The following is a 25376-nucleotide window of genomic DNA, read 5'->3' on the forward strand; positions in this document are numbered from 1 at the left end:
ATAAATTAAAAAATCTTCTAAAAATACAAATAACATATTTTAGGAAAGTGTTACAGGAATACACTTTTAAAATCGTTAAAAAAAATGTATTTCTGTGAAACCTTCCTAAAATATGTTATTTGTATTTTTGGACGATTGTTAAATGTATTTGTTAGTACAAACAACCTTTTTTTCGAAATGTCTATAGCTATGATTTGTCCCTAAATTCGTTTTTGTGAGTCATGTGGTCCTAAAGTTTTGAAAAAAAATATACAAAGATGTGAAATAGTTTAGCACAATTCATACATTCACTGTTTTTATCTATCTCCTCCGGATTTTACACAAATCACGAAAAACAACTGTCCATATAATTATGATAGGCGCTGTATAGTGCCTGGTTTGCTTTATTCGCATGGATAAGAATATGTTGATTTTTACTTGTTATTTATTATATTCTTGGAAGTCTATCTTTGTATTGACTGCCTTTCTTTTAATAAATAATTGCATTATTAATTCATTCATAAACAGTAGCACGGGACTAACACATGTAATTCTTGTCAGAAACTAAGCGATTTAAAAACAATCAACTTATTCGCATGTGTTTCATTAAGTGTTTTGCGTAAAAGGGCATCAGTTGGTATTGTCAGAGTTCGATTGAAATGGGACAGACTCTTTCAAATCGTCTTTCGCACCATTTACACACACATACACTTAGCAGAAAGTGATCTATCCGGGCTAATCGATTGATCGCAGAGTGCTTCTTGCTTGATCTTTACGCCCGGTTGCCGGTACACAGACGGCAGCGAGAGCGGGCAGATCACCCACACGCATGCAAAACACACCCCACCGAGGAATGGACGAAGGGTGAACCGGGACTCGGTGAGTAAATTCCAACCCCAACGCTGCGAAACACGTCGCGAACCCCCGGTACGCGAGAGCGCTGCCAACGCTGGTACAAATGGGCGCGAGAGCGCGAACACTACCACCCCACTGTCGTTCGGAAAGGTATGGCAAAAGAGAGCGAACACAAACAGAATCATAAAGCAAAAACAAAAACCAAACTAAGTAGGCGCAGTGTGCAGAGCTCTGTGTTGTCGCTGTTGCGTGCCAGCCAGTCCCATTTCTGTTCTGTGTTCACCAACTTCGTAGCTTTCCGTGGTCGTTCGAGATAGTTTGACGGCGACAGTGAAGAGGTAAAGTTCTTGGCGTGCTCGTGCAGTTTCCGTCATTTCGTATTTGTACTTTTTCGTTCGTTCACACAATCTCTACTACCCGTCTAGCTGTGCGGCAGATCGGTGGTAGTACATCGAGTGTCATCTTAGAAAAAAAACAAGTTTCACCATTCGATCCGCATCGTAACCTCCTAAACCACGGGTAATTGGAGGCTGCCAGTGAAGAAACCACAAATACTGATCACTGCGCAAAGATTTTGGGGCATTTTTTTACTTTGGTGTATAGCAGTGTGCTTGTGTTAGGGTGTGATCAATCTAGTGACAACCGGGGAGAATCGAAGAAAGTGTGTGATCGTGTGTGCTTGTGTATATGTGTATGAGTGTGTTTACTTTTACGGAATCCGATACGCATCTTCGAGAGCGTTCGTGAAATCGCAAAGAACGTCATCGCCGCCGCCAAAGCTGACTCATCATCCTCCAGCCAAAGTTGAAACGCGTTTCATTTGAGGTATGTCCAACAGCGCCCAACATGCATTTCAAAACAAAATGGTTGGGGTTAGTTGATTGGTATATGATTAATTACAGCGAAAATCTTAATTACACCGTCCTTACGATCGCGTAGTCGCGTGGTCTTAAGTATACTTGAGTCCAGCTAGTACAACGTTAGATTCGAAGGTTTCTACATATGAGTGCGACTTAAGCATTATTGAAACCATGACGCATTGATAAGAAGATGATATTATACTGTAATAATAAACCCAACGAAATATCGATTGCTTTTATGCACCCTGAATCATCGTCGGTCCTTCAGCGCAATACATTTATATTCCAGGTCAACGTCTCTCTTTCGACAGTGACAGCGACCATGGCTCCACCGAGAACCCGTCGCTGCAAGGACTGTTGTTGGTTTTGACAGTATGCTCGGGGGACTGCCACAAAGGTAAACGATGACACCTAGCCCCGAAACGAAATACCGAAAGCGCCACAGTCCACAGCAGAGTTTCAGGAACAAGTACCTTAGCTTCTGGGTGCAAGGACGATGGATGCACACTTTGCCGGTTGTTGAAAATGAGTTTACATAGTGTCACCGGTGTGTTTGCAGCGCTCCACGCCTACGCCAACTGCTGTACCTGTGGGTGTAGCTCGTCCTTGCACCGACAGCTTCGACGGAGAGGCCATCGCACTGCCTTTTTTCTCTCCACCCGTGTGCCTTTCACACGCGGAAGTCTGGACTGAGCAATAGCAAAAAATAAGTATAATGTCAGTCTCACCCACGCCCATACAAAACTCGGTTCCGTAGCGGCATTCCGTCAGGTACGGCTCACTGGCTGGGGATTGGATGTGGACCGTTTTTATGTGAAGCTCTTTTCCTATCTTTATTACTCTGCTATTGGCAGGTATGAGCTCACTTGCTTATCTCACAAGTGTGCCAGAGTTTCGCTAAATGTCAAACAAATCTTGAAAAGCAATATTTTCGTTTTGCGATTAGTATGATGCGCCTTTTTTAATTGCTTTCATTTCACACCCGCCGTTAATCCTGTTAACCGGCTTATGAAAACAGCTTTACCCGTTTTGGTACGCAATTGAGAGCAGACCTTATGGCTGGCATGATGTCAGAATCGTTTGTCACAAATGACCAATACGCCTCTCCAACACGTTTCTCACTTATTTGTGCCCTTATATGCAAGGCCAATTTATTACGGAACTCCTGCCATTGGATGTTCCAGCCCCCACGCCGTAAGTTCAAGCAACATGTAAAAAAACCGACCAGATTAAACATGAACAATCCATATAAAATGCGATGTGATCTGCACCAACGACCGACGAATGAAATAAGCCTTAGTCTCTTTCTTCCGCCTTGATGACACACGATTGTTGTCGGGAGAGGCCTCCAGTAATGCGCCCCCAACAGAAACGTCGCAAGCAAGGCGTTGGCGGCCACCAGTTACCTATTTCGGCGTCGCACCGTCCGAAACCATAAACGGACTATAAAATACGCTCCGCTCTTCGAACCAAATCGAACCCGGCCGACCGACGCAAAGTCGTGCGCTCGCATAGCCCCGCACATTGGGTAACATTGGGCCTCTTCGGCCTCCTCCTCCTCATCCTCCTCCTTCGATGATTCACAATAATAATGTTTAACGTGACATCATTTGCATCCGAAGGTGTGTTGTGGATCCCGGTTCGATTGTGTTTTCATTTTTCGTTTACCGGCTTTCATCGAATGTACGCGAAGACTTAATTACTGAACACCCCTAAGAGCATCAAGTAAAGCCGGGTCGAACAAAAAGGCTCTCACGCAACGCTACGCTAGGATATGTAGGTTTGGGTGTCAACCACCCCACCCGCTGGTCGAAAGTTTCGGTTGTCCTAATTATTCGACTCCCTTGGCCGTTGTAGCGAATCTGCTTACTTTATTTTCCCTTTTCAAGGACAGCCCTTTTCTCTCACCCTGCTCTGTGGAGTAGGATCACAATATTGGTCACAATGTCGATGGAGCGTTTGGAGAGGGGTTAAGGGCGCCTGGCATGCGACCCTTCCGGTTTTGATTACCATTACAACGATGAACGCCCAACTAACACGCACTTTAATTTTGTTCACCTTTCCAGCGAACAGTACATAAAGGACTCCGCTTCCCGGAAACGCACCCAACATGGATAGCCGCGGCCCGACGACAACGGCTCGAGCCGGTGCACCCACCGCCGTCGGCGGTACGTCAAGGCTAGCACAGATGCAGGTAAGCGGTATTGTGGTCCCACGTGGCCCTAAAACGGCTTGCAGGTCACCAGTGGCAGCACTAATAAATTCATAAGCGTCAATAAACTGCCTTTTGGTTATCGCTACAGCCCTATCTCCTGACAAATGTGGGACAGCTTTTGATCTACTTTAGGGCTGTTTGTACTTTTTGAATATATCAAATCATTGTCCGTTATACAGATGGTAACGAGTGTTTGAGTTACTACTACGGAATGGTGTCTTGGCATAAATTGTACCGGCAACATGTCCTGAATGCAATTCTCGAATAGACGAACGTGCGTAAACTCGACTGAATACTATGTATAAAAGAAACTCTACATTTCACAATTATGGACTTGTTTAGAGTTGGCTTATGGATTTTTTTCTAAGATTTTGCGGTAAAAACCTTCATGGAGATTGGTTCAATAAATGAACAAATATGCCAAAGATCACTAATACATTAAGTATTACTTATGTTTTACTGTATGCAGTGTGCATCTCGCTCCTTTCTATTTTTCTGGGCCCTTCTGAAAAGGAGTTATGTTTTGTTTAGATTTTATCCATAGCTCTAGAGTCTCTTCTACCGTTGGGATAGGTGATTTGGATGAGAAGCGGTCCATTTACCTTACAAAAGTCTATGTTTTTCACATAAAACCATATGGACTAAACAACAAAGTCAACGAACACAGAATTCTTATAAGCAGAAATGTCAAACATACGGGCCGCGGACTAAGGTTTCAATCCAGCCCACGAAGAACTTTGGTTGTTATTTGAATTTATTAGAATTAGATTATAAGACAAGAAAAACGGGAGTGTGAATTTTGATCCACTCAGGAAGAATGTTTCAAGATTCAGTCTTAGTAGTCTGATGGTCTCTCGAACAAAATGGCTACATAACTTGCATTTCAATATTAGCCGATGTAATGCTATAATTATGAGCTATTGTTATAAGTCACTACCGTTGTGAAAAGGTTGCATTTGCACTTCGTGTGCCTATTAAATGGCTTAAGTTTAGCACACAAGCTCTAAATATTAATATAATGGTTATGTTTGGTTTTCCATGAGTTTATTTTCACACTGATCGGATTTTTCACACTAGCATTACCGAAGAATATCTTCATCGATGTTCCAAGGCGATATTCTGATGCGTGGTTTAAATAACTGTTCAGGAAGCCTCATATTTAAAGTTATGCATTAAAATGATTAAATTTCCGAGCTAGAGCGATGAAGATAATAGTAAATATCATGAACTTTGCTAAGTATAATTTTATTTTCATGTTCTCTACATTTCTACATAATCAATTATGTATGGTGAAGAATTTGCCGTTCATGGATTTGTTAGAGGCTACAAAAAATGCAGGCATGATTCTAGATTTGTTTGATGCTACAAAAAATGCAGACATAATACTAGATCCAAGAATAAGTCTTTAATGAATTTTATCGATCGAAAGCACCATGTGGTTGTAGTGGGTGAAAGAGAAACCGACATTTGACCATAAACTAAACATTATTATAATTTTTAGAAACAATTTTTAAAATCTTTAAAACAATTACGGTCGGTTTGCATCCTTCCACAACTGACACACTGGAATACCCAAACTGCACAAAGCCACCCGTTCAACCTGTTGCAGTCCGCGGGAAAGTTTTTACAGTAAACCGGCCCGCCACCAAAAAGAGTTTGACATAACTGGCTTATAATAAACAAAACCTTTAACAAATCAGAAATATGTGAAAATATGTGGAAGAAGTGTTATATGTGGATGCGTATGAAAAAAAGTTCTTTATTTTCATAGAGACTTTAAACCGATTGGCATCGTTCGCCTCTTTTAATAATTTAATTAATTATATACTTAACTTAACGTTGTTCTTAGCAAGCCATTTGTGGCTTGTAAATTACCTTATACTGGGTATCAAAATAATGTACAACATGTTTGCAACGATTCCTATCTAAACATGCGTAAGCGATTCGATTGTTACTTGCAAAATAAAATTTATCCATAAAAATGTTACAATTTTGACCTCAGCCACCTAAAATATACTGCTGCTATACGCTACATGCGCTGTAACAGCTGAACACAACCATCCCACCGTCCTTGGCAGCCAGTTAGATGGATCGCAGCCGTGCCTGTTTAATGTAGGATCCTCCTACGTAACAGCGTTGTAGACCGTTGCTCGAAAGCATTCCGGTTCCGTTTAGACCCCGCTTAGCTTCCAGTCCCGCGTCCTCCCTTGAGCCCCTAACTCCCTCGGTCGAAAGCCGCATGTAGCCGCCGTGAACGTGTATCGCCCTGGGGGTTGACTCAACTTGTTGCCCGGTTTAAGCCCGACCTTACATCCAAACGTGGAACGACAAATGGTTGCATTTGATGGTTGCATGTACCGTGCCGCCAACCGAACGCTGGTGATTCACGCGCCTCACAGTGTGAGCCGAAATGGTCAGTGTCTGGACATAAAACACTGGCGGCAATTCTGCACTCCAATATTAACATCGTCCAAGCACTGTACTGTACTGCCAAAAACGATTATGAACACTTCTTGGGCTGGCAGTAAAAAGGCAGTATTCAGCTTTCACACATCGAGCGAATGCGCGGGAGCATAGATTGATTGAGATGGGTTGCATACGGTGCTGTATTGAAGGGCCGTACCGTAGCCCGTATTAACAGTGAATATTCCAAACAAAAACTATTTCAAGTGATCGCAAGCTAGTCGGACCCCGTGCTGTAGGCGGAAGCTTTATACGGAAGTATGTGAGCTACAGATTCTACGCATTGCAAAACACGGTTCGCTCGAGTGAACACCAGAAGTGTTGCTTATTTCGTCTTATTTTGAATCGTTTTCAGTCGATGCAGTCGACTGTTTCTGTCCCGCATTGTACACTCGTTCACCCTCGCCTATTACGAATGCGTTTAATGGGCAGGTTAAATGACAAATCGACATTGATTTTCGCTCCATCGAATCAGTCTTCCGTGAAGATGATGGTAAGCAGCGATCGTTATGTATTTTGTGCACGTGTGACGTACTTTGAAGCTGTACAACTGAAATCAATACCAAAATTATTAAATAAAAAAAAGAATCACAACAGTGCGTGCGAGTTCTTGCTGAGTGTCGATGCAAGCAGAGTAATGAAAAGCTGCATTGTTTGCAGCTGTTGCGCTCACACAGAACACGGAACCTATTAAGTTAACGCAATGCAATGTAATACTTCTCCTTGAAAATCCATGGCAACGTCTCGTAAATTGACCCATTGCACAGTACTAGCAACAGAAAACATGACACAAAACAGCGTCCGCCTTGCAGTAAATCATATGCATTTTATCGCTCACATAAAACCTACCCTCGTGCAACTGCACTCACCGAAGCTTCCGAAACCGTCTGGCCAGACAAGAATTGAGCTGCCGATGAGTATATGTGCATGTCATGTGCGGTCCAGTCTTTTATCCATCGCTTAATATAGCGCGAAAAAGATTTCCGATGGCTCTAGCGCTTTTAGCCCCACTGACCTTGGCATCTGCTGTCGGTGTAATTGTGTTTGCACTATACGCACTTAAACATCCCAAAGACATAAAGGGCTCTTGTGCGTTTTTGCTTTCCCGTTACGTACCATGAAAACGCTATCATTCTGCGGTGTGACAGGGTTCGACAAACATTTGATAAAATGCGCCTGATTGTAGCTAAATTAAACAGACTGTGGCTTACTTTTCTGAAATACTCCCTCATTATTTTTAAAAAATATTACGATCGATTAAAAAAATGTTTCTTCACGGAAACTCAATATTCAATACCACAATCCCTTTCCTAGATGACTGAATCGTGCAGTGACAGCACTTGGCCCGCGGTGCCACACTTTGCCGACCCCTGATATACAGTAAAAGAGGAAAAACACAAACCTCGCGCCCGTCGGTCGTAGAAATATTGATATCAAACATGTTATAAAAACACCATACGTCTACGCACACACACATACACACCATAGTACCCTATTCGAGATAGTCTAGTCTCATAGTCATAATTGTCTTGGCTAATGGAGCCACTTGGTGGTTAGTGGAACATCTTCAGCCTCGACTGGAACGAGCTGCGATATTTTATCGGGTCATCAATTTGTTCAAGTTGTGTGAAGGATCGATGCTGGCCAGCATACCATTTAATGGGTTGTTGGTCGGTACAAGCCAGAATCTTTATGGATACATTTTTCGGGCTGTGGGTGAACGCTGTTCGAATTTTATTTAGTAACACTCCGGAGCAATTTTTATTACGTTACAAGGTCATTTCACAGCTTAAGTGATTCTTTGCGATATTGTTTCCTTGCTGCATTTCTTACCGTGTATTACGGTAAATTGAATGCTGAATGCTATTTTATGATACTTTCATTTAATAGTGGATCTTGCGTTGATCTAAGCTAAACGAGGCGGATTGAAGTTTTCCTAACAATAATGATGGATTTGAAGCGATTACGGCGTATTCCGTGACAACTGTGCCACAGAACAGAACAGAACAGATTCTTCATTGTGGAATTTATCTTTATTCTTCATTTTTTTCAAATTTTGCCTCTGGCATTATTATTGAAGTATCATCTTTAAACAATCAACATGACTTCTCACACTAAAATGCAACGAAATAAACAGCACTACACGCAATGCGGCATAGCCGTGAACGCTCTTTGTCAAACAATCGCTACCGGAACGGAGATATGCAGCTGGAACAAACCATGCGATTGTGCGCCTTCAAGGTCTAATCGAACAAGCAATATGACGCTTCTCACCATTCGTTGGCCATAAATTGACAACGATGCGGTGCGGAAGAAAGCTAGGGTGCAAGGGGAATAACGAAGACACGCTCTTCCCGTGCCGCTGTAATCATCACCATTCAGCTAAATATGGTAAACGATGATCAATGGCCATTACACGGAGGAGGCAGCCTCCAAAAGGAATGCCATATATGAGAGAATAATTAATTTAAACAAGTGTCATTGAAGCAGCTTATTCACTTCGTAAACTTTGCAGCTGACACCAAAAGACCAAAACTGATTTTTTTCCAGCTGCTGGTTATGGCAGCCCACTTTGCCCACTTATGAATTCCAATCTTTGGCTATGCAGTGTAAAGTTGAAATGGGGATTACCGTGAGTTTGGCAGCTAGTTTTGCCTAAGGCTGGGTGTGCGTTGACCACCATGGAACCCGCCTACGCCTACGGGACTACTGGATGAAGTCTAGTTTGTGCGGCTATTATTGCAATCTAGACCAGTCAAGCAAGCTAGAAAACGAACGTTGTATACTTTCCCGTACACATCGATAGCATTACCTATAACAACCGTTTCCATACTACAGTGTCTACCACAACTATATGGACAGTCGTTTTTCGCGATTTGCGAAAATCCATATAAGCTAGATAAAAACAGTAAATGTACAAGTTGTGCTGAATACTATTTAACATCTTCGTATTTTTTTTTTTTTTTTTTACACATTTTTACACGACTTATGACGAAAAAACAAATTTATGGTCGTACCACAACTATAAAGATACTCCGAAAAAAAGGTTTTATGTGCTAACTAACGCATTTAAAAATCGTTCAAAAATTTAAATAACATATTCTAGAAAAGTTTTAAAGAAATACATTTTTGAACGATTTTTAAAAAGTGTTTTTGTAACTTTTTTTAAGCCTTTATAAATTTTATAAGAGTAATTATCTTTTTTTTTAATATAAAAAAATCACTAAAAAATTTTGTTTCGCCCGCAATATTTTTTTTTATGTATGTATGTATGTATGTAAAAAGATTTTTAAACATTATTTTGAAATTGCCATGAGAACCTTATCAATTTTGTGATCAACGGTTCAAAACAGATCCGATCAAACAAAAGCGACATAAAAACCTCAACAACGATTTTTTAGCATAATCTAAATAACTACTGTTGTTACATACATAGTTAAGGAATATAATCCTAGCCTGATATATTTTTCCTCGCACCACCCACTTCACCATCGATGTTCTCTTAGACCACTACAAAGTCGCCGGTACCCGTCTGCTTGTAGAGTATAGTCGTGAATTCGTTAGGTAGTTTATGATCCTAAATAAGAACTGGCAGAATTAGTAATGTGGTATTTACATGTATTAGATAAGCATTTGTAATGCCGGTAAGAATATGTGCAAAGAGTAATACTCTAGGCCCATTGCAATTGAAAATCGTGTTCGTCTGCACTTCCTCCATAACATTTACGGGCACCTGTTGAAAAGCAACAAAGATGCGTTTTATTTTAATTGTTCGATTCTTTTTCAAATTGACATGAATTTGCGTTGGCGAAAATCGTATACAAAACATTATATAAAATACCTGGATTCTTACTTTACTGTATTTCTTCTATACAAAATTTCGTACGCGATTTCCACCATTCCGAAAGTTTGGCGGCTAGAAATAATGTAAGATATTTGATCTCGGGTTTTACCATAATTGGATTGGACATTGAACCATCAAAAGATTTTTACGAAAATGAAAGTTGTAAGAATACGGTGTTATGAATTATCATACTAAGAGATGTTCAATAATTTCTATACGAATAGGTAGTTTATTCCCATCTTTCAAAATTAGCCAAATCCTTTCGCTGGCCGGAATGAATGTTGCTGGACTATACGGTCAAAAGCGGAATCATCAATTTTATCATTTAATATTTATTAGTGTTTTCTAATATTCATATTTATATATGCGTTCAGTGCTGTTCAGTGTAACAAGCTGTTTCACTGATGTGTTATTGCTTTTGTTGCTTACTATATCTACTCCCAACAAAAATTAATCAATTAAAGTAAGACAATTTTAAAATTATATGTATAAAAAATAGAAATGTGTTGACGTAATTCATGACAGAGTGTTGGGAAAACTACTCCAAATATCTTACCCCTATGCAAAACCCATCTTGTTTGATTTGCGCGATATAAACATTCAAGCAATATCTGATCGCAGCTCATTTACCACCAGCAAACTGTACGATGCGTTCATTATTAAAATTACACTGCAGAAGCGCGGATGCGTCTTTGTCGGTGGAGATTTCTTGTCCGATGATTGTTTGACATCATTAAAATAAATATGCTGTGTAAACTCTAAAGTGGATGTCTATCCATACAACATTACATTCTTCCATTGAAGGCTTGAAATAAAGTAGTATACCTGTTCTCTTGGGGAAAATTGCTGTGCTAAGGTCAGGCAGGATGTCATTACATGACTTGTTAGCACCTGATCCAAATAATGAAGCCGATGTACCTTGTGATCAAATAGACTCCAAACCGCTCAAAGGACAATATTCAAAAGCCGGCTACGTACACTCCGCCATTAATGTAGACCAAGTGACTAAAGAAGTGCCAGCCAGACTTCAAACGCTGAAGAGCAATGAATCCACATTGAAATCTGATACCTTGAAGGATATCAATCACTTTCATCCAATTAAAATAAACAGGTATCTGGACCGTGGGCCGTATCACAGGTATTTCAGAACGGTTTAAATAAATTTGTAAGATTAATTTCGAACGCTTTCCAACGACTTCACCTGTTCGTTCATCGAGTAATTGATGTTCGCTTCTCGTTAGACAAGTATCATTTTAAAGAAGAAAAAGCAATTTTGATAAAAAATTGAATTACAAATTCGTCTGAGGGTTATTGTTTTTACTAATTTCCTAATCTTGCAATGTGTAAATCTACATTTTTCCGGCTCCGAACGGTACAGAATTAATCATAAATGAGTTCTGTACACCTTGTTCCCTCATGATAAATGCCTTGCCTCCATTGGATCAATCGATATTTAAATCGTCTATATACCTCGTATGCAGTTGCTTTCGCCTCACTCATGCTGTCACTCATTAATGATTCAGTGTTGTGCTCTGCTCCACCCCGACCACCATTTCACCGTAACACAACCCATCCAACACACCACTATCAGTGGACACGATTTCAGTCCTTTGTCCATGCCAAATCGACTGACATGTACTTGCAATCGGGCGTCCTTTTCCCGGCTCCCATGCCCGTAATCTCACATGCCGAAGGGAGTTAAGCAGTTAAAGGTTCAAGTAAAAACCAAACAACTACAACAAAAACTAGAGACCCGGAAAAGGCCCACCATTCACAGACGACCGTTGACCGTGAACAGGTGGCCTCCGGCAGTATTGCTCCGAGTGTCGTGGGAGCGCCACTATCTCTCTCGTACGGTCGCGCGCACTCCGATTGACGCGCTCATGCCAAACGGCGGAAGTGTGAACAAGTCCGATCCCTTGCTGACGCGTGGAACAATCGTTAGCGGTGCGGTAAGCGTGAGCTTGGACGATTCCTGGACTGGCCGCAGTTTGCTGGAAGCACTGGGACGCCTGCCGCTGCGTGCGTTCGATGTAAGTGCACTGTAGCTTTTCTCTTTTCGGAAGCCTAATCCCTTATAAAAAAGTAGCTTAAAATAATTGTCTGCTATTGTTTTTTATGGCACCTCATGGTTCCCGCTCGAAATAAATTCTAATTCCGAGCTTATTCTATACTAAGAACCAAGGCTGTATTGTATTGTAGGTTGTTTCGTCTAATGCTTCAACAGCTGTTGATACCAATCATTTTAAAAGGATAATAATCTATCATCCTGTGGGGTGGGCGAAACTTGAACCTACCACTTGCCTTCCCACGTCTTTGCCCACATCAGTCCACCAAACCAAAGCCACGGATTTTCATTACCCAAACCCTGAACAACAATCAAACTGCCCTCACCGAAGGCCAACGCCGAGGTTGTTGTACAGCACGGGATCCATTATCTACCCCCTCTAGAGCGGTGTCATCATGATTTCGTATGTTTCCAGCTCGAACATGATGTCCTTTTTTATTGTTTGAAACACCTACAAACAAACGCTAAACAACGCCATCGTTTGCTGTCGTGCTCTACCATTTTCCCCCTAACCAATGCCCCGCACCTTCGCCCCCCCCCCCCCCCCCCACCCCTTCCCAGTCAGTCGCTTTCGATTTCTGTCGATCCACGTGCACTTGTGTAGCTTTTATTTTGTAAACGAGTCCTCCAATCGCGAGCGCGCACACGCCTCGCTATTGTCGGCCACCCGCGCTAGGAGGGCGATCGAAACACGGGAGAAACCCCCGAGCAGATGCTCGGAGGCCTCCTTGGTGCATAAATGGTCCAAATGTTTCGTGCTTCTCGGTTGCCCGGCAAGACTCGGTTGGTAGGTTGCTATAAATAAATCTACCCCAGTTTTCGACAGGGCTGCGACCACCCGACGTTCGGAAAATGTGCAGCCTGAGAATCGTTTTAGGCGAGGCTCCGGCGTCGCAGCCGCGTATGCAACCTACAAACCCTGTCGGGAATTCGATGCCTGCGCACATGACAGCTCCTCGACCACAGGGAAGTTTTGTTTTGAAGACCCGTTGCTCAGACGCGGATGTACTCTGCAGGAAAGTGAACGCTCGTAAACGCGCCACCATACGTTGTGCGCTCGGGAGCAGCAGTGCAGCTGAAAACACATCACAGCTAAAGTGTACAGCAAGTGGCGAACATGAAGTTGAAATCGCTAGATTACGGTGATATTATAGAAAGCTTCACCAATCGATATGAGAATATAGTGAAAAAGGTTAGCGCGTGGCCCAGGCCTGTGCGAGGGCATCACTAATAGTTGGGCTGGGAGGGTTGCTTGTTATGTTATCGCTGCCTTACCAGAAACGTGCGCTTATTGTTTCGTCCCGTCCATGTTCCGTTTTCCATTCCCAGATGCGCTTCCAGCAGCGCCAGCAGCAGGAACGTGACCAGCGGAAGATAGAGCAAATCGCCACGAGAACGACCGCCGCTGTGGGAACGGTGGCCATCGCGTCGTCGAACGGCGGTCGCACGACCACGACCACCACAACGACCACGAGCAGCAGTGCAGTGAGCGCAACGGTGGAGCTGGCCGAGCGGCTCAATGCCACAACCCTCTCGTCCTCGCTGGGTGCTGGCAAGGTGCGCCAAATGTTCGACGAACGGCGCCACCGGGTGGCCGGCATCGACAAAAGCTACCCACTGCAGCCGATCCAATCGACTGCCACCGTACCGGTCGCCCATGGTAACCACCCCGTCAACGGCAACAACAACAGCAACAGTAACGGCAGCACCACGAATGGCAGCAGCACCAGCGGTAACGATGGTGGCGGCAGTGGTTCTCTCGCCCGTGGTATGGCCAAGGCAGGGCTGAACAACAAACCACGCGTGCCCCCAATCTCGGCCAGCTCCCGGACCCGCCTGATGCAGCAGCAGTCGCAAGCGCGTGGACCCAACCTACGCCAGGACAGTCTCGTGGCGATGCAGGTGTGTGTAAAGGCAGGTACGATGGATCAAGGGAAGAGAGTGTTTCTTGGTTGCAAGGGTGCTTGTGGTAGAAACACTGCCATCCAGGCTATGCTAAAGAACGCGGGTAACTATGGCGAACTGTTACGTTGCGTTAGCGCTGCCTCCGCCAAATGGGGCTAAAACCGCAAACTGGCGCGCATCGAAAGGGCACACTCTCTTCCAGCTATCCATCGAGCCTAATAATGCATCGAAACAAACGAACGAACGAACGGCTTCATCGTTGGTGGGCACACTTCAATAACTTTCCGATCCGATCGCACCTTTTCCAGACTATTCGTGGTGGAGACGCCGCCCCGATGCCGATGACGGACGCCAACGGTGGCTATGATGACAACGATAATTTTCTGGAGCAGGAAAAGTTTCCAGGTAAGTAACAATCGATCCCCGTCCAATTACCGCCCGCCCACCTGGTTGGTCCCACCCAAACAGTAAACAGCGACAGGACACGTGCATGTTTCACAAATATCGATTATTCTATCCTGTCGTAGGATGAGAATGAGCACAATTTGTCCAGCGCCGCGGAACGAGTCTCCTTTCTGGAGCAAAAGGGTTACGGGGTTTTGGTGTTGTTGTTTTTTGTTTCTACTATCTGTCTGCTGGAACCTTACTTCCAATGGGAGGGGTACATTTCCATAATTTATGACAGCCAGACATAAACCACAGGATTATATAGTTATAAAAAATTAACTTTCGATTGATTGTTTATTTGAAGGTACAGGAGATTTCATTTGTAGTTTGGCCAAACCATTTTATCGATTTTTGTTGCATGAAAATTTTGTTATTTTCTATAGGGGAAATGAATAAATTCCATGCGTCGAATCAATAGAAAAAAAATTAACGAACACTTCATATGCTTTTTTAATTACAGATGCCACATCGTTCGATGAAGATGCGTTTGATGCCAGCAGCGATCGCGCAAACTCTCTCAACGGCAACGTGGCGATGGGCACAAAATCGGCAAAATCAAACGGTTCCACAGCAAAGGCTGCAGCTAGCCAAAAGGCAACAAAAAAAGTCCCGACTACTCCGTCCAACACGGTAGCAACGCGTTCGCCGAACGGATCCGCTAAAGTAAGCCATGAGCGTGTTTGACAACTTACTTAGCCCAACCAAGCGTTTTTTTAATCACTTTATCCGTTTTTATTTCTCACAAATTGTAGTCCGGCATGGCCACGCAACGTACCGGTCCATCGGTGAAATCGAACGGCCCTTCGCGAGCAGTCACCCAACCCAGTCCAGCCAGTTCGGCAGGCTCGGTACGCCGTGCCGGCAGTGGTGCGGCCGCACCGAACACGCTCGCCCTAGCCAACGAGCCCGTCCCGGACGGGTTGACGCGGTGCGATATCTGCAGCCGGAACTTTGCCACCGAACGCATCGACAAGCACCGGCAGATCTGCCAGAAGACGAAGACGAAAAAGCGCAAGGTGTTTGACATTACCAAGCATCGCGTGCAGGGCACGGACGCGGAAAGCTACGTGCTGAAGGGCAAAAAGTCCTCCGTCGCCCATGGAGTGGCCTCCGTCGCTAGGAAACAATCTAGTCAGCCGTCGACGGGTGCAGCTGCCGCTGCTGCGGCCGGTGGCAAGCAGAGCAACTGGCGCAAGAAGCACGAAGAGTTTATCGCCACCATTCGTGCTGCCAAGGAGATGAAGGCCCATCTTGCCCGGGGCGGCAAGTTGTCCGATCTGCCCCCACCGCCACCGTCGGAAAATCCGGACTACATCCAGTGTCCGCACTGTTCGCGTCGATTCAATCAAACTGCTGCCGAAAGGCACATTCCCAAGTGTGCCACGATGTTGCACAACAAACCGAAACCGAAGCCCAAGGCAGCATCCAGCATTCGAAGATACTGAGCAGTGGCAAGAAGGCGTCACAGAACACATTGATATATTTATGGATGCCCTTTTTGCCTTTTTTGTTGTTTCTGGCTTTATTTAGTAACATTTATCCTTTTCCTGAATGATACCGGAAGCTGCTGTTATCTATTTGGATTTGACGAACAAAATTCCCATGCGCAAACCACTCCGCGAGGCGCTTGTAGAAGAGTGCAAGCAATCTGAACGCATGTACAAACTAACGAAAAGCTCTCTCATTTTCCACCCCTTTTAAATTGCCTAACAACAATATATCATATGCAATGAGACAATGCTACGATAATCATTATGATGCCATGCAATGCCATAACTTTTTTCCACCCTACTGTTGCGTACATCGAAAAGGAAAACATACATTTACAAAACATGTCGCAGGCACAGAAACGTGGTTGAGCACGTGGCGATCTGGCACAATAACTAAAACGATACGAAATATGGCTGTGTGTGTAAGTGTGCGTGTCGTGTTACAGAGTGCCTAATCGAAACATAACAAAAAACTACAACACGATAAAACCGATATGTAACGGAATTGGATGTATCTCCTTTGAGCAAGTGAATAAAATAATGAAGAGAAAATCAAAAAACTTTATAGGATGTGAAACTCATCTCGAAAGAGTGTTGTTTTGTTAAAACATTTATTTATTATTTATATTCTCTTTCTAGAGGGACATTAACTTCTTCCCGGCGCGTAGAGTAGAACTCGCCTCAACCGAGCCGTGGAAATGTGTAATCGAATGTATACACACTAATAGTGCTCAGCATATAAACGAAAGCTTCATGATAAATGATGCCTTGTTTTAGTAGAAGATACGATGATTGCCGGGCTCATTCCCCGTATTAAGTTATAATAAATTTTGTTTTCCCATCAACAACCATTCAACTAGTGAACTACTGTCTGTATAGCAGGGTTCTATTTGAAAAGCATAGCTTTTGTGACCATGTTCAAATTTTGAACACACTGTATCTACGCAGCTACAAAATTATTGCAATATAGCCCCCCTCTGGTTGACGCTCTGTGTTCACCCCTTCTACACGTTGCAGTAATTCCAACACTTTCAAACAATGTACAACAAACGAGAGAGAGAGAGAGAGAGAAAGATAAGGGAGGTTTAGTAAATTAGATTTCATCTGGAAGAATTGATATGCGATAATATTTGTCTGGTTTCTTTCTTTTTACTCTATAACATATTGTTCTATACCGAGCTAGGAGCGGAGCTGTCGCATCAAAGCGCGCAACACGCTGCTCTTGCTAGATTCGCTAGATAATGTTTTGTTTTGTTATATGCGTTTTGTGCTGCTGCTCCCTCCAACCTTCCCCCAAATCCCGGTGCCCGGTGCAGATGTGGAAGATAATACTTGTTGCACGGTAGCCCAGAACACTCCCATCCCGGACATTACGCTCACAAACCCCGGAGGACAACTTTACGTTTCCGGGTATCGGCAATAAGCGTTCATCTCGATCGCCTCCAGCGGTATCCAGTCCTCGGACAGCGGCAAACGGTTCTTGTTCGTTTCGACCTCACGCAGCACGCGCACGATGTTACCGCCCACCAGCTTCTTAATGGCGACCGAGCCCCACAACCGATCGCGGGCCAACTCCGCCAGCAGCAAGGGATAATTTTTCGGCGACCCGCTGAGCCCCACGTGGTCCACGCCGGCAATCGCTCGGATGTAGTTGATCGCGGTGATAGCATCCTTCAGCGACATCGGCTTATCGCCGCACCGTTCGACGTTCAGCATCAGGACGCCCCCGTTCTGGGACAGTGCGCTTAGGATGTGGTCCGGGACGGCGGCCGTCGTACCATTGCAAGCCATCGACGAGGGCAGTGCGTTGGACAGCAGCAGTGGCGCTTTGGCCACGTTCAGCGCCACCATCATGGCCGGTTCGGAGAGGCGCGATATTTCCACCAGCATGCCCAATCGATTCATCTCCTGAATTATGATCTGCAACGAACAACGAAGCAACGGTCGGTCAGCCGGTGTCGTCGGTTGCCGAAACGTAGCAATAATACCTACCTCACCGAAGTTGGTCAAGGTGGAGGGAAGATTTTCGTCGAAGAAATCGTTCCGTATCGAGGCGCTGGCCCACGGTGTCGTACAGCCCACGCCCGTCAGCGAAACAAATCGTGCACCGAGCGAATACATCGAGCGAAGCACCGCCAAACTCGAGCCCAACGTGTGGCCCCCTTCCAGCCCGAACAGTATCGCCAGCTTGCCCTCCGTATGCGCTTGTTCCATCTCGTCCGCGTTCGCTACCACCGCCATATCGCGGTTCTTGCTCACCAGCCTCCGCGCATCGTCCAAACCCTCCAGCGTGAGCTGCACCGCGTCCAGATACTGTGCCGCACACGGCACCGCAATGGGCCACAGCAGTGCGCCAACCATGCCGCTCTTTACCTCCGCAAAGCTTTTGCTAAAGTTGGCCCCCATCGGTGGTGCCCAGTAGCCTTCCACGAGCGGTGACTCCACCAGCAGCCGCCGGATGAACGCTAGCCGAGCTTCCAGCAGGGAGGACGATCGGAGCTGCAAACCGAGCGGGATGCCTGCGGCCAACGCTACACACACGAGCAGCCCGGACACGAGCGCTATTATCTTCCGGCTGCGACGGTCCTTGGCCAGCTTCGGCGGTGGCGGTGAGATGCTCTCCTTCGTGTACGAATGGATGCTGCCGTTCTTGATCTTTTCCGGATACTTGGTGATTTCGGGCGGCAGCTCTATGTCCGCTATCTCGGTGAACACGAAGCAGTGCTGCTTGCAGCCCGCCGGATGCTGGTGCACCGGATGCAGCTCCATGAAATCATGGTTTGGTATCGGCGTTGGGTTCATCCTTAAGGAGGGGTGGGGACCGTTTTCCGCCTTTTTTTCTTAAAAGGTGCCCTCCACAACACACTCTTGGTTGTTGGCTTTAGAAACGTGGTCGATATAGGGATGGGAAAAAAAACCTTTCACTCGTAGCTTTGGTTAACCTTCACCGTAAGCACAATGCATTTTACTGCAAAACGTGGATCAGGCCCTCCGTCAATACTGAACAAAGCAATGGAACGACTTTTTGGAGTGTAAAAATGTTTGGAAAGATATTGGAGCACAATTTTTTTTATTTAACATAATACGCAAGCAAAACAGCCTTTGTGCTGATGGTTGAAGGAAAGGCACAGGACATGCGCAGAACAGTTAACGTTCTGGCAGTCTGACTGATGAATTTGAAGGATATCATGCACCAAACATTAAAAAGGACACGTGTTCAAATCGTTCGTTGGTGTAATTATTACAACCTATAGTTGCCGAATAAGCCCGACACTAAGTACCTTATCTTAAACTCCCATACATGGCTTGGTGATAAATACGTCGTGTGCTCAAATGGCTGCCCCATCATTACATTGTCTATTACCTCGTGCTATGAAACAAAGCCAACCATTTCCGTACCATTAGTCGTACCTTATACTTTATTTTCAAAACCGTTCGGAACATCGTGATCATGTGTCCCTGAACTTATTCCGACACCTCTTCCACCTTGTCCGAGAGCAGGGCAATCATCTGTTTCACTGCATCGGCCGCTGGTATCATGTCCAAGCCTTCCAGTATGTAGGCCAAATTGTCTAAACTTGCATCCATATCGTCGTCGAACCATAGCGTCAGCAGGTGGCAGCACTGGTCCGCAACGGTCGCGTGCTCCGACTCAAAGTACTGTATCTCATCCGCGCTGTAGCCAAGCTTCGTCGCCAACTTCTTCCAGTCCCGCCCGATGCTCGGCGCCAACTCGGACAGCTGCGCCTTCGTCACGGCGAGCGTTTTGTGCGTGTTTTTGTCCTCCGGCGTAAGCTGCTCCGTCTTCAGCAGCTCCGTATCCATCTGCTCGTGCTCCTCCTCACCGACGAGACCCTCACCCTCCGCCTCTGGCTGTTCGGCGTTGGTCGGTGCCGTTTCCTCCTGGATCGCATGCTCCAGCTTGATGTCCAGCTTGTCCTTCTGGATCTTCTTCCGCACGCTCTCCAGATAGTCGGCCACCTTGTACGAGGGAGAGTTAAAGAGCGTAAAGAAGTGGGGTGACTGCCGGGCTAGCAAGCGCAGCGCGCGCCACTCGAACGACGGGTCCTGCTTTTCCTTCGGATTCTCCAGGTACGTCTCAAGCGACGGCAGGAAGTTACGATCCGTGCCCTTGCAGGCCTGCAAGTTGTCGGGACAAAGGTTCCACAGGCGCGTAATCTCCGAATTGCCCATGTAGAACTTGCCCTGCTTGGTCGCATCGCGGATCAGATCGCCCAGCGGTTTGCGCGGTCGCTTTGCCGGTGGACGACCACTTCCTGCCGAGGTAGCAGCACCGCCCGCCGCGGCACCACCGGCCACCGCAGCAGTCGACGAGCTTGTGTCCTCGAGTGCGGCCTCTGGGCGCTTGAACTCCTTGCAGCCCTCGTTCTTCCAGCTATTCCACAGCTCCTCGCGCAACAGCATGTGGCGCGCCGTGTTAGCGAACTTCTTCCCATTCGGGGGCGATTCCTCGATCAGGTGGTAGACCTGCGTTTCCGTTTCCTTCAACCAATCGCTCTGCGCCTGTGTCAGGACGTGCGTCTCCGCCTTGAACTTTACCGTGGAGTTGAGGTACTGGAACAGTATCAGGAACTGCACCAGCACCGAGCGCCGGAAGTTGGAATCGGAAAGCTGCAGCGAAAGCAGTTTCGGGTTGGTGAGAAATTTGGCGAAAAAGTGTCCCGACTCCCGAATCTGATCCTCCTCCATCGGGCAGTTGTTTGCGGCGGCGGCGGCGGCAGTGGCAGAGCCTCCTACATCTGACGGCTTCGTGGCAGGGCCGCTGCTGGTAGACGAAGCACGGTGCTCCTCCAGCTTGAAGCTGCTAAACGCCGACAGCACACTTTTGGCATGCGTTTCAAACGTTTTCCACTGAACCTTGTTGTAGCACTGGTTCGGATTGCGGAAAAAGTCTTGCAGCGCCCAAAACTTGCAGTACAAATTGTAGTCAATCTTCAGCTTGTTTTCCTCCGCTGGCTCTCCGTCCACCTCCGGATCTGCGCCTCCGGACAGCTGGTCCACGGCCATCTCGTTTCCGTCCATGCCGTACTCGGTGATGTTTTCCAGGTTGAACTCCGAGATGATGTTCAGCCCACTGCGCTCCGAGAATGGGAAAAACTTGGCCAAAAACAGCAGTATCCGACCGCAGAAGACCGTGTTCTGGGAGCGGGAAAGCCGGCGCAGCAGATCGTTGCACATGCGAAGCAGATTGTGTTTGCAGGCGGTGAAGAAGCACTCCTCCTTCCAGATGGCCACATTGTTCTCCACGTACGTGAAGATCTGCTCGGCCCGATCTAACGTGACCGCGTCGAAGATGTCCCCGAGCAGCACGACCGGCATCGTGGCGACGGTCATATCCTTGCGGCAGGAGTTCACCGCAAAACTGATGAACCGCTCGATCGCTGGAATGTCCTCCGTCTTCGTGAGCAGCATGTCGCGGAACGCTTGATGCAGCGCCGTCTTTTTGTCGTTGTCGCTGGCCCGCGCAGCATCGTAATCGGCTTTCAGCACCTCTATGTCATTCGCCGCAAATGCACGCTCCAGCGATTCCTGCAAAAATATAACACAACAAAACCAGATGTGAGCAGTGGAGAGGGAGTATTGGTGAAGCTGCTACACGGTCAATTATGAGCTTACAGTAAACGTTTTTAGTAACACGAGAAAATTGGATGAATTTGAGCTCATTTTTCCCTCGCGCTTCGCTTTGCTGTTGCGGATTCTGTTTTGACATGTAAACAAAATGCGACCATACCAAGGTGCCTGGAGTAAACATTCAACTTGTACTTATATACCTTGAGCGTGTTCGGGCGAACTGCAAAAAGGCCTATTCAAACACGACAGCGCTGTTCCAAATTTGTATCGTTAATTTTTGCATTTCTTCCACAAATTATATTTTTGAGAAACTTAAATACTTTCTGACATGGATATAATCCACCTAAATATAAAACAATTCCTTCTATCAGCTCTTGGCAATCTCATTGGAATTGAGCCAGTCTTTATTGCCTCTGATCAGTGCTGCCAAACACTACATTCTACGCCTAGGAACGAACATAACTTATTATTGTTTAGTTTTCTATTTTTTCGGTTCTAAGTTCATTGGTACATTATGGGAAAAGATTAAAGATTTCAACAACTAATAAATATTCAATTGTGTATAAAAACTTATAGATAAATTACCAAATATTATATTGTAACAGTTGTTTCTTCGTAGGCTGAACAAATTATTTAAATGACAATTTACAACTGCGAAACTTACTGAAATCTAAAAAGTTCATCAGTAATGTGTGTGTGGGAGAGAGAAAGATAATGTTTTTTTTCTATTTTGTGTCCGATTTATGTTTACCGTATTTATTACTTTTAAAACTTTAACCTTCGCTGTTCGCGCAAACGACCAGTGTGCACACTTGGCTCACTCCCTTGCGGCGTTATTTTTCGCGTCGTCGGCTTCGCAAGCAGTCATCAAATTCTCCTCGAGAGTCTTTAGCCAACAAACGGTAACTGAACACGTTTCACGCTGTGCGTTTTTACGATCTAAGAACTAGCAAACAAACGCTGGTGTGTTACAAAAAGTGCGACAGCAAAACTGTTTTGCATCACTGTTGACGAACAGAAGCACCGCATTTCGGGCTTATTTGTTGCGTGATTTGATCGAAAACATCAGTTTTAGTTTATGAATCCCTTCTTTAAGGGCAAGGGGGAAAGGGGCAAGATATCCGGGAGAGAAAGAAAGAAAGAAAGAAAGAGAGGGAGCAAAAGAATGAAGGAGGATGTGGTGGTGTTGTGTAGAATTTTAGTGGTTATATCGTGTTGTTAGTACCGTTCAAGTGTGTGTGTGTGTGTGTGTGTGTTTTGGTCGAAGGTGCCGAAAGGGTGTGATTGTTCTTCCATTTTTCTTCCAGTTGCCAACAACTAGTCCAATTGGATTGAATGAGAGAACGAAAGCATTCCTTTCGGCTCGCGGCTTGCTGCTTTGATTCATTGACAAAAAAAGCCAGTTGTCAAAAAGTTCTCAACGTTAAAATATCGCAAACTCCCTGGGGTTGGGAGGAACGGCAACAAAGCAGCATTTTTCTTAAGGAATATTCAGCGGTTGTACGGTGTGCTGAGTCAGTGTTGTTTTTTTTGTATGTTTTCTCTTCCGATGGCCACGGCATCACAACGAGCCACAAATAAAGCCACACGCTCCTCTTCCGTCTCGCTTGTTGGAAGGTTTGGTCGGAGCTAGGCCGGTGGGGTGCGGGGCGAACGACCAACGATGATTGTATATTATAAGTAGAATGGCAAGTAAGATGATTTTGTTTCATTTCCAGCAGCATCAAAATTTACAGTGCAATTCGTCAGATGGCATATGAGTGAGTTGTTGTTTTAAAAAGAAAAAAAAGAAGCAATAAGGCAAATAACGTAAATAAAGTTGTGTACGCGCAATACTACACACGCCACCAAACCTCGGAGGCACAACACATAAGCAGTAGTATAAAAATAAAAGCGATCGCCGAGTGCGTGTGTGTGCGAGAGTGATTGTTAGTGTGGTGTGTGTGCCTGTGTGTGTTTACTGAGAGTACCAGCGGCTAGTGGAGAAGTGAAGCAGACGGGATCATCGATCGCGAAGCCAGCAGTGCAGTGGTGCGAAAGAGCGCGAGATACAACAAAAATGGCTTCTTTCCGAAATGCCGCACATCACCAGAAGAGCCTGTCGGTGGAGGAGCGGGCAGAGATGCGGGAAAAGTTTGAGGAGGTAAGTGTGGAAAAACGTGCGAAGAGACGTTTCATCATGTTGCATCCTCCCGAAGGGGTGAGGGGGGAGGGGGGAGGGGGGGGTAAGAATGTTCTAACCTCCCTCCCTCCACTTCGCATAATGCCTCCATGCCTGCCGGCAGAAAGCCTCGTACATAGCGGGACCTTTGTGTCCGTACGGCGCCGTTCACTTCTTTGCGTTGCGGGTGGTGACCATTGGGGTGGTAACTGCGGTCTCAGCCACGCATCGAGATGCCTCCCGCTGGGGGAGGTGAGCAACACTGTTTGCTGTGAAATTGTCACAAATCTTAAGAAAAACCTTATTCTACCCAATATAACTGTGTATATTGATTAAATCTTCGTCTCTTGGTTGAATTAGAACTAACCCTTCCTACGCCATTTTGCGTACACGAAAAAAAACGCCCCTTCAAACACGACGGGGTGGCATTTGCATGTGCGGTTTTAATAATATTCACCCTCCCAACGAGGGTGGTGAGTGTGTCCTGTATGGAATGGTGTCCATTTACATGATTAAATACTGTCGTACTGGGGGTGGTTGTGTGGGAGTGAAAATTGTTCCCGATTCACATACACAGCTAGCGCCATGGGCAGCCCTTCTAGCTGGAACTTCATTTCTTTTTCTACTGCCCTTACGAGCGAACGGTTTACCACCACCCCCTGCTGTGGGTACGTGAAAGCAGTACGCTTGTTTCTAGTTTAATTAATTTCCAATTGATTTACGATGACTCATTGCCGGCTTTAGACGTGTAGGGGCGCATGGAGCTCTTTACCGTGGAAATCCCTATCGATTGTGATGAAGAACCTACCCGGAAGGGTTCACCGTTTTTTTTTTTTTTTGCTCCTCTCTAAAGTCGTTCTTATGAGCCGTTCAATGGTATCGCCCTACTCTGTACTCAGCCCTGGCGCCGCCTTACACATCCTCGGCTGTATGTGTGAGTGTGTGCGTTGTTAGCCATATTCCCGTTGCTATAGCATAATTGTATGCCGGTACGGCGCGCGTCTCTAGTGCGCTTCTCATTCAGATCCGACCGAGCAAACCAGACGTTTGACCTCATTTCGGTCGGACGAAGTCGTCGTCGTCGTCGTCGTCGTCTCCGTTGCCGGCATTCCGGCTCCCGGCAAAATTTGCCGAACGAACCCGTCTCCGATAACACGCCACTGCTCCGGCCGAAGCCGCCGGGCGAAGGTTGCGTACGCGCATGCCACGACACTCCCAGCGTTTGCTTCCCGTGGGGCGTGAGAGGCACCAACCGGGGGGTGTCCGGGATGGTTTTCGGTTTTTCCCTCGCCGCGTTTAAGATTTTTCCGGTGCTCTCATGTTCTGTTCATGTTGTCTGCTCCACCGTTTCAGTCCCCTTCCGCCTCCTAGCACTACAAATTCCAAGGGTGCGGCATGACCACCTTTTCTTCCCGCATCCCGGATGCGCGTATACGCGCGCCGGTCGTTGATTTTGTTTGCATCCGGAAGCTGCCACCCGAGCCCACACACCGTCCG

The 25376-nt window shown here is 45.8% G+C and overlaps 4 protein-coding genes across 12 annotated transcripts in view; 2 read left to right on the forward strand and 2 right to left on the reverse strand.

Moving 5' to 3' along the window:
* The first annotated feature begins 994 nt into the window (after nt 1-994).
* On the forward strand, nt 995-16686 carry LOC3290956 (uncharacterized protein DDB_G0271670). 3 transcript variants are annotated; one of them, XM_560072.5, is made up of 6 exons: nt 995-1659; nt 3761-3888; nt 13614-14186; nt 14498-14594; nt 15097-15299; nt 15389-16686. In XM_560072.5, the coding sequence occupies exons 2-6, from the start codon at nt 3805-3807 to the stop codon at nt 16079-16081; spliced, it is 1650 nt and encodes a 549-aa protein (XP_560072.5). In that variant the 5' UTR covers nt 995-1659; nt 3761-3804; the 3' UTR covers nt 16082-16686. The 3 variants fall into 3 exon arrangements, with proteins under 3 accessions (XP_560072.5, XP_061500460.1, XP_061500461.1); XM_061644476.1 differs by lacking the exons at nt 995-1659; nt 3761-3888 and adding an exon at nt 11623-12249; XM_061644477.1 differs by lacking the exons at nt 995-1659; nt 3761-3888 and adding an exon at nt 12862-13476.
* LOC1270872 (dipeptidase 2) lies at nt 16140-19043 on the reverse strand. The gene is made up of 2 exons (XM_309624.5): nt 18119-19043; nt 16140-18046 (listed from the first exon to the last, which is right to left on the reverse strand). The coding sequence occupies exons 1-2, from the start codon at nt 18926-18928 to the stop codon at nt 17525-17527; spliced, it is 1332 nt and encodes a 443-aa protein (XP_309624.4). The 5' UTR covers nt 18929-19043; the 3' UTR covers nt 16140-17524.
* A 473-nt stretch (nt 19044-19516) lies between these two features.
* Nucleotides 19517-21887, reverse strand: LOC1270873 (THO complex subunit 1). The gene is made up of 2 exons (XM_309625.5): nt 21764-21887; nt 19517-21676 (listed from the first exon to the last, which is right to left on the reverse strand). Exons 1-2 carry the CDS (start codon nt 21809-21811, stop codon nt 19592-19594), a joined length of 2133 nt encoding a protein of 710 aa, XP_309625.5. The 5' UTR covers nt 21812-21887; the 3' UTR covers nt 19517-19591.
* Nucleotides 21888-22511: 624 nt separating this feature from the next.
* LOC1270874 (plastin-1) overlaps nt 22512-25376 on the forward strand; it is a 28566-nt gene continuing 25701 nt past the window's right edge. Inside the window, exons 1-2 of one of the 7 annotated variants that reach the window (XM_309626.5) lie at nt 22512-22620; nt 23437-23861. In XM_309626.5, coding sequence (XP_309626.5) covers nt 23778-23861 — 84 coding nt within the window. In that variant the 5' untranslated portion in view covers nt 22512-22620; nt 23437-23777. Of the gene's footprint in view, nt 23233-23436; nt 23862-25376 lie in introns of all 7 variants that reach the window. The other 6 variants (XM_061644483.1, XM_003436657.2, XM_061644487.1 and 3 more) reach the window with 6 other exon arrangements.

The sequence above is a fragment of the Anopheles gambiae genome, chromosome 2 (genome assembly GCF_943734735.2).
Source record: "Anopheles gambiae chromosome 2, idAnoGambNW_F1_1, whole genome shotgun sequence".
Classification (NCBI taxonomy): Eukaryota; Metazoa; Arthropoda; class Insecta; order Diptera; family Culicidae; genus Anopheles; species Anopheles gambiae.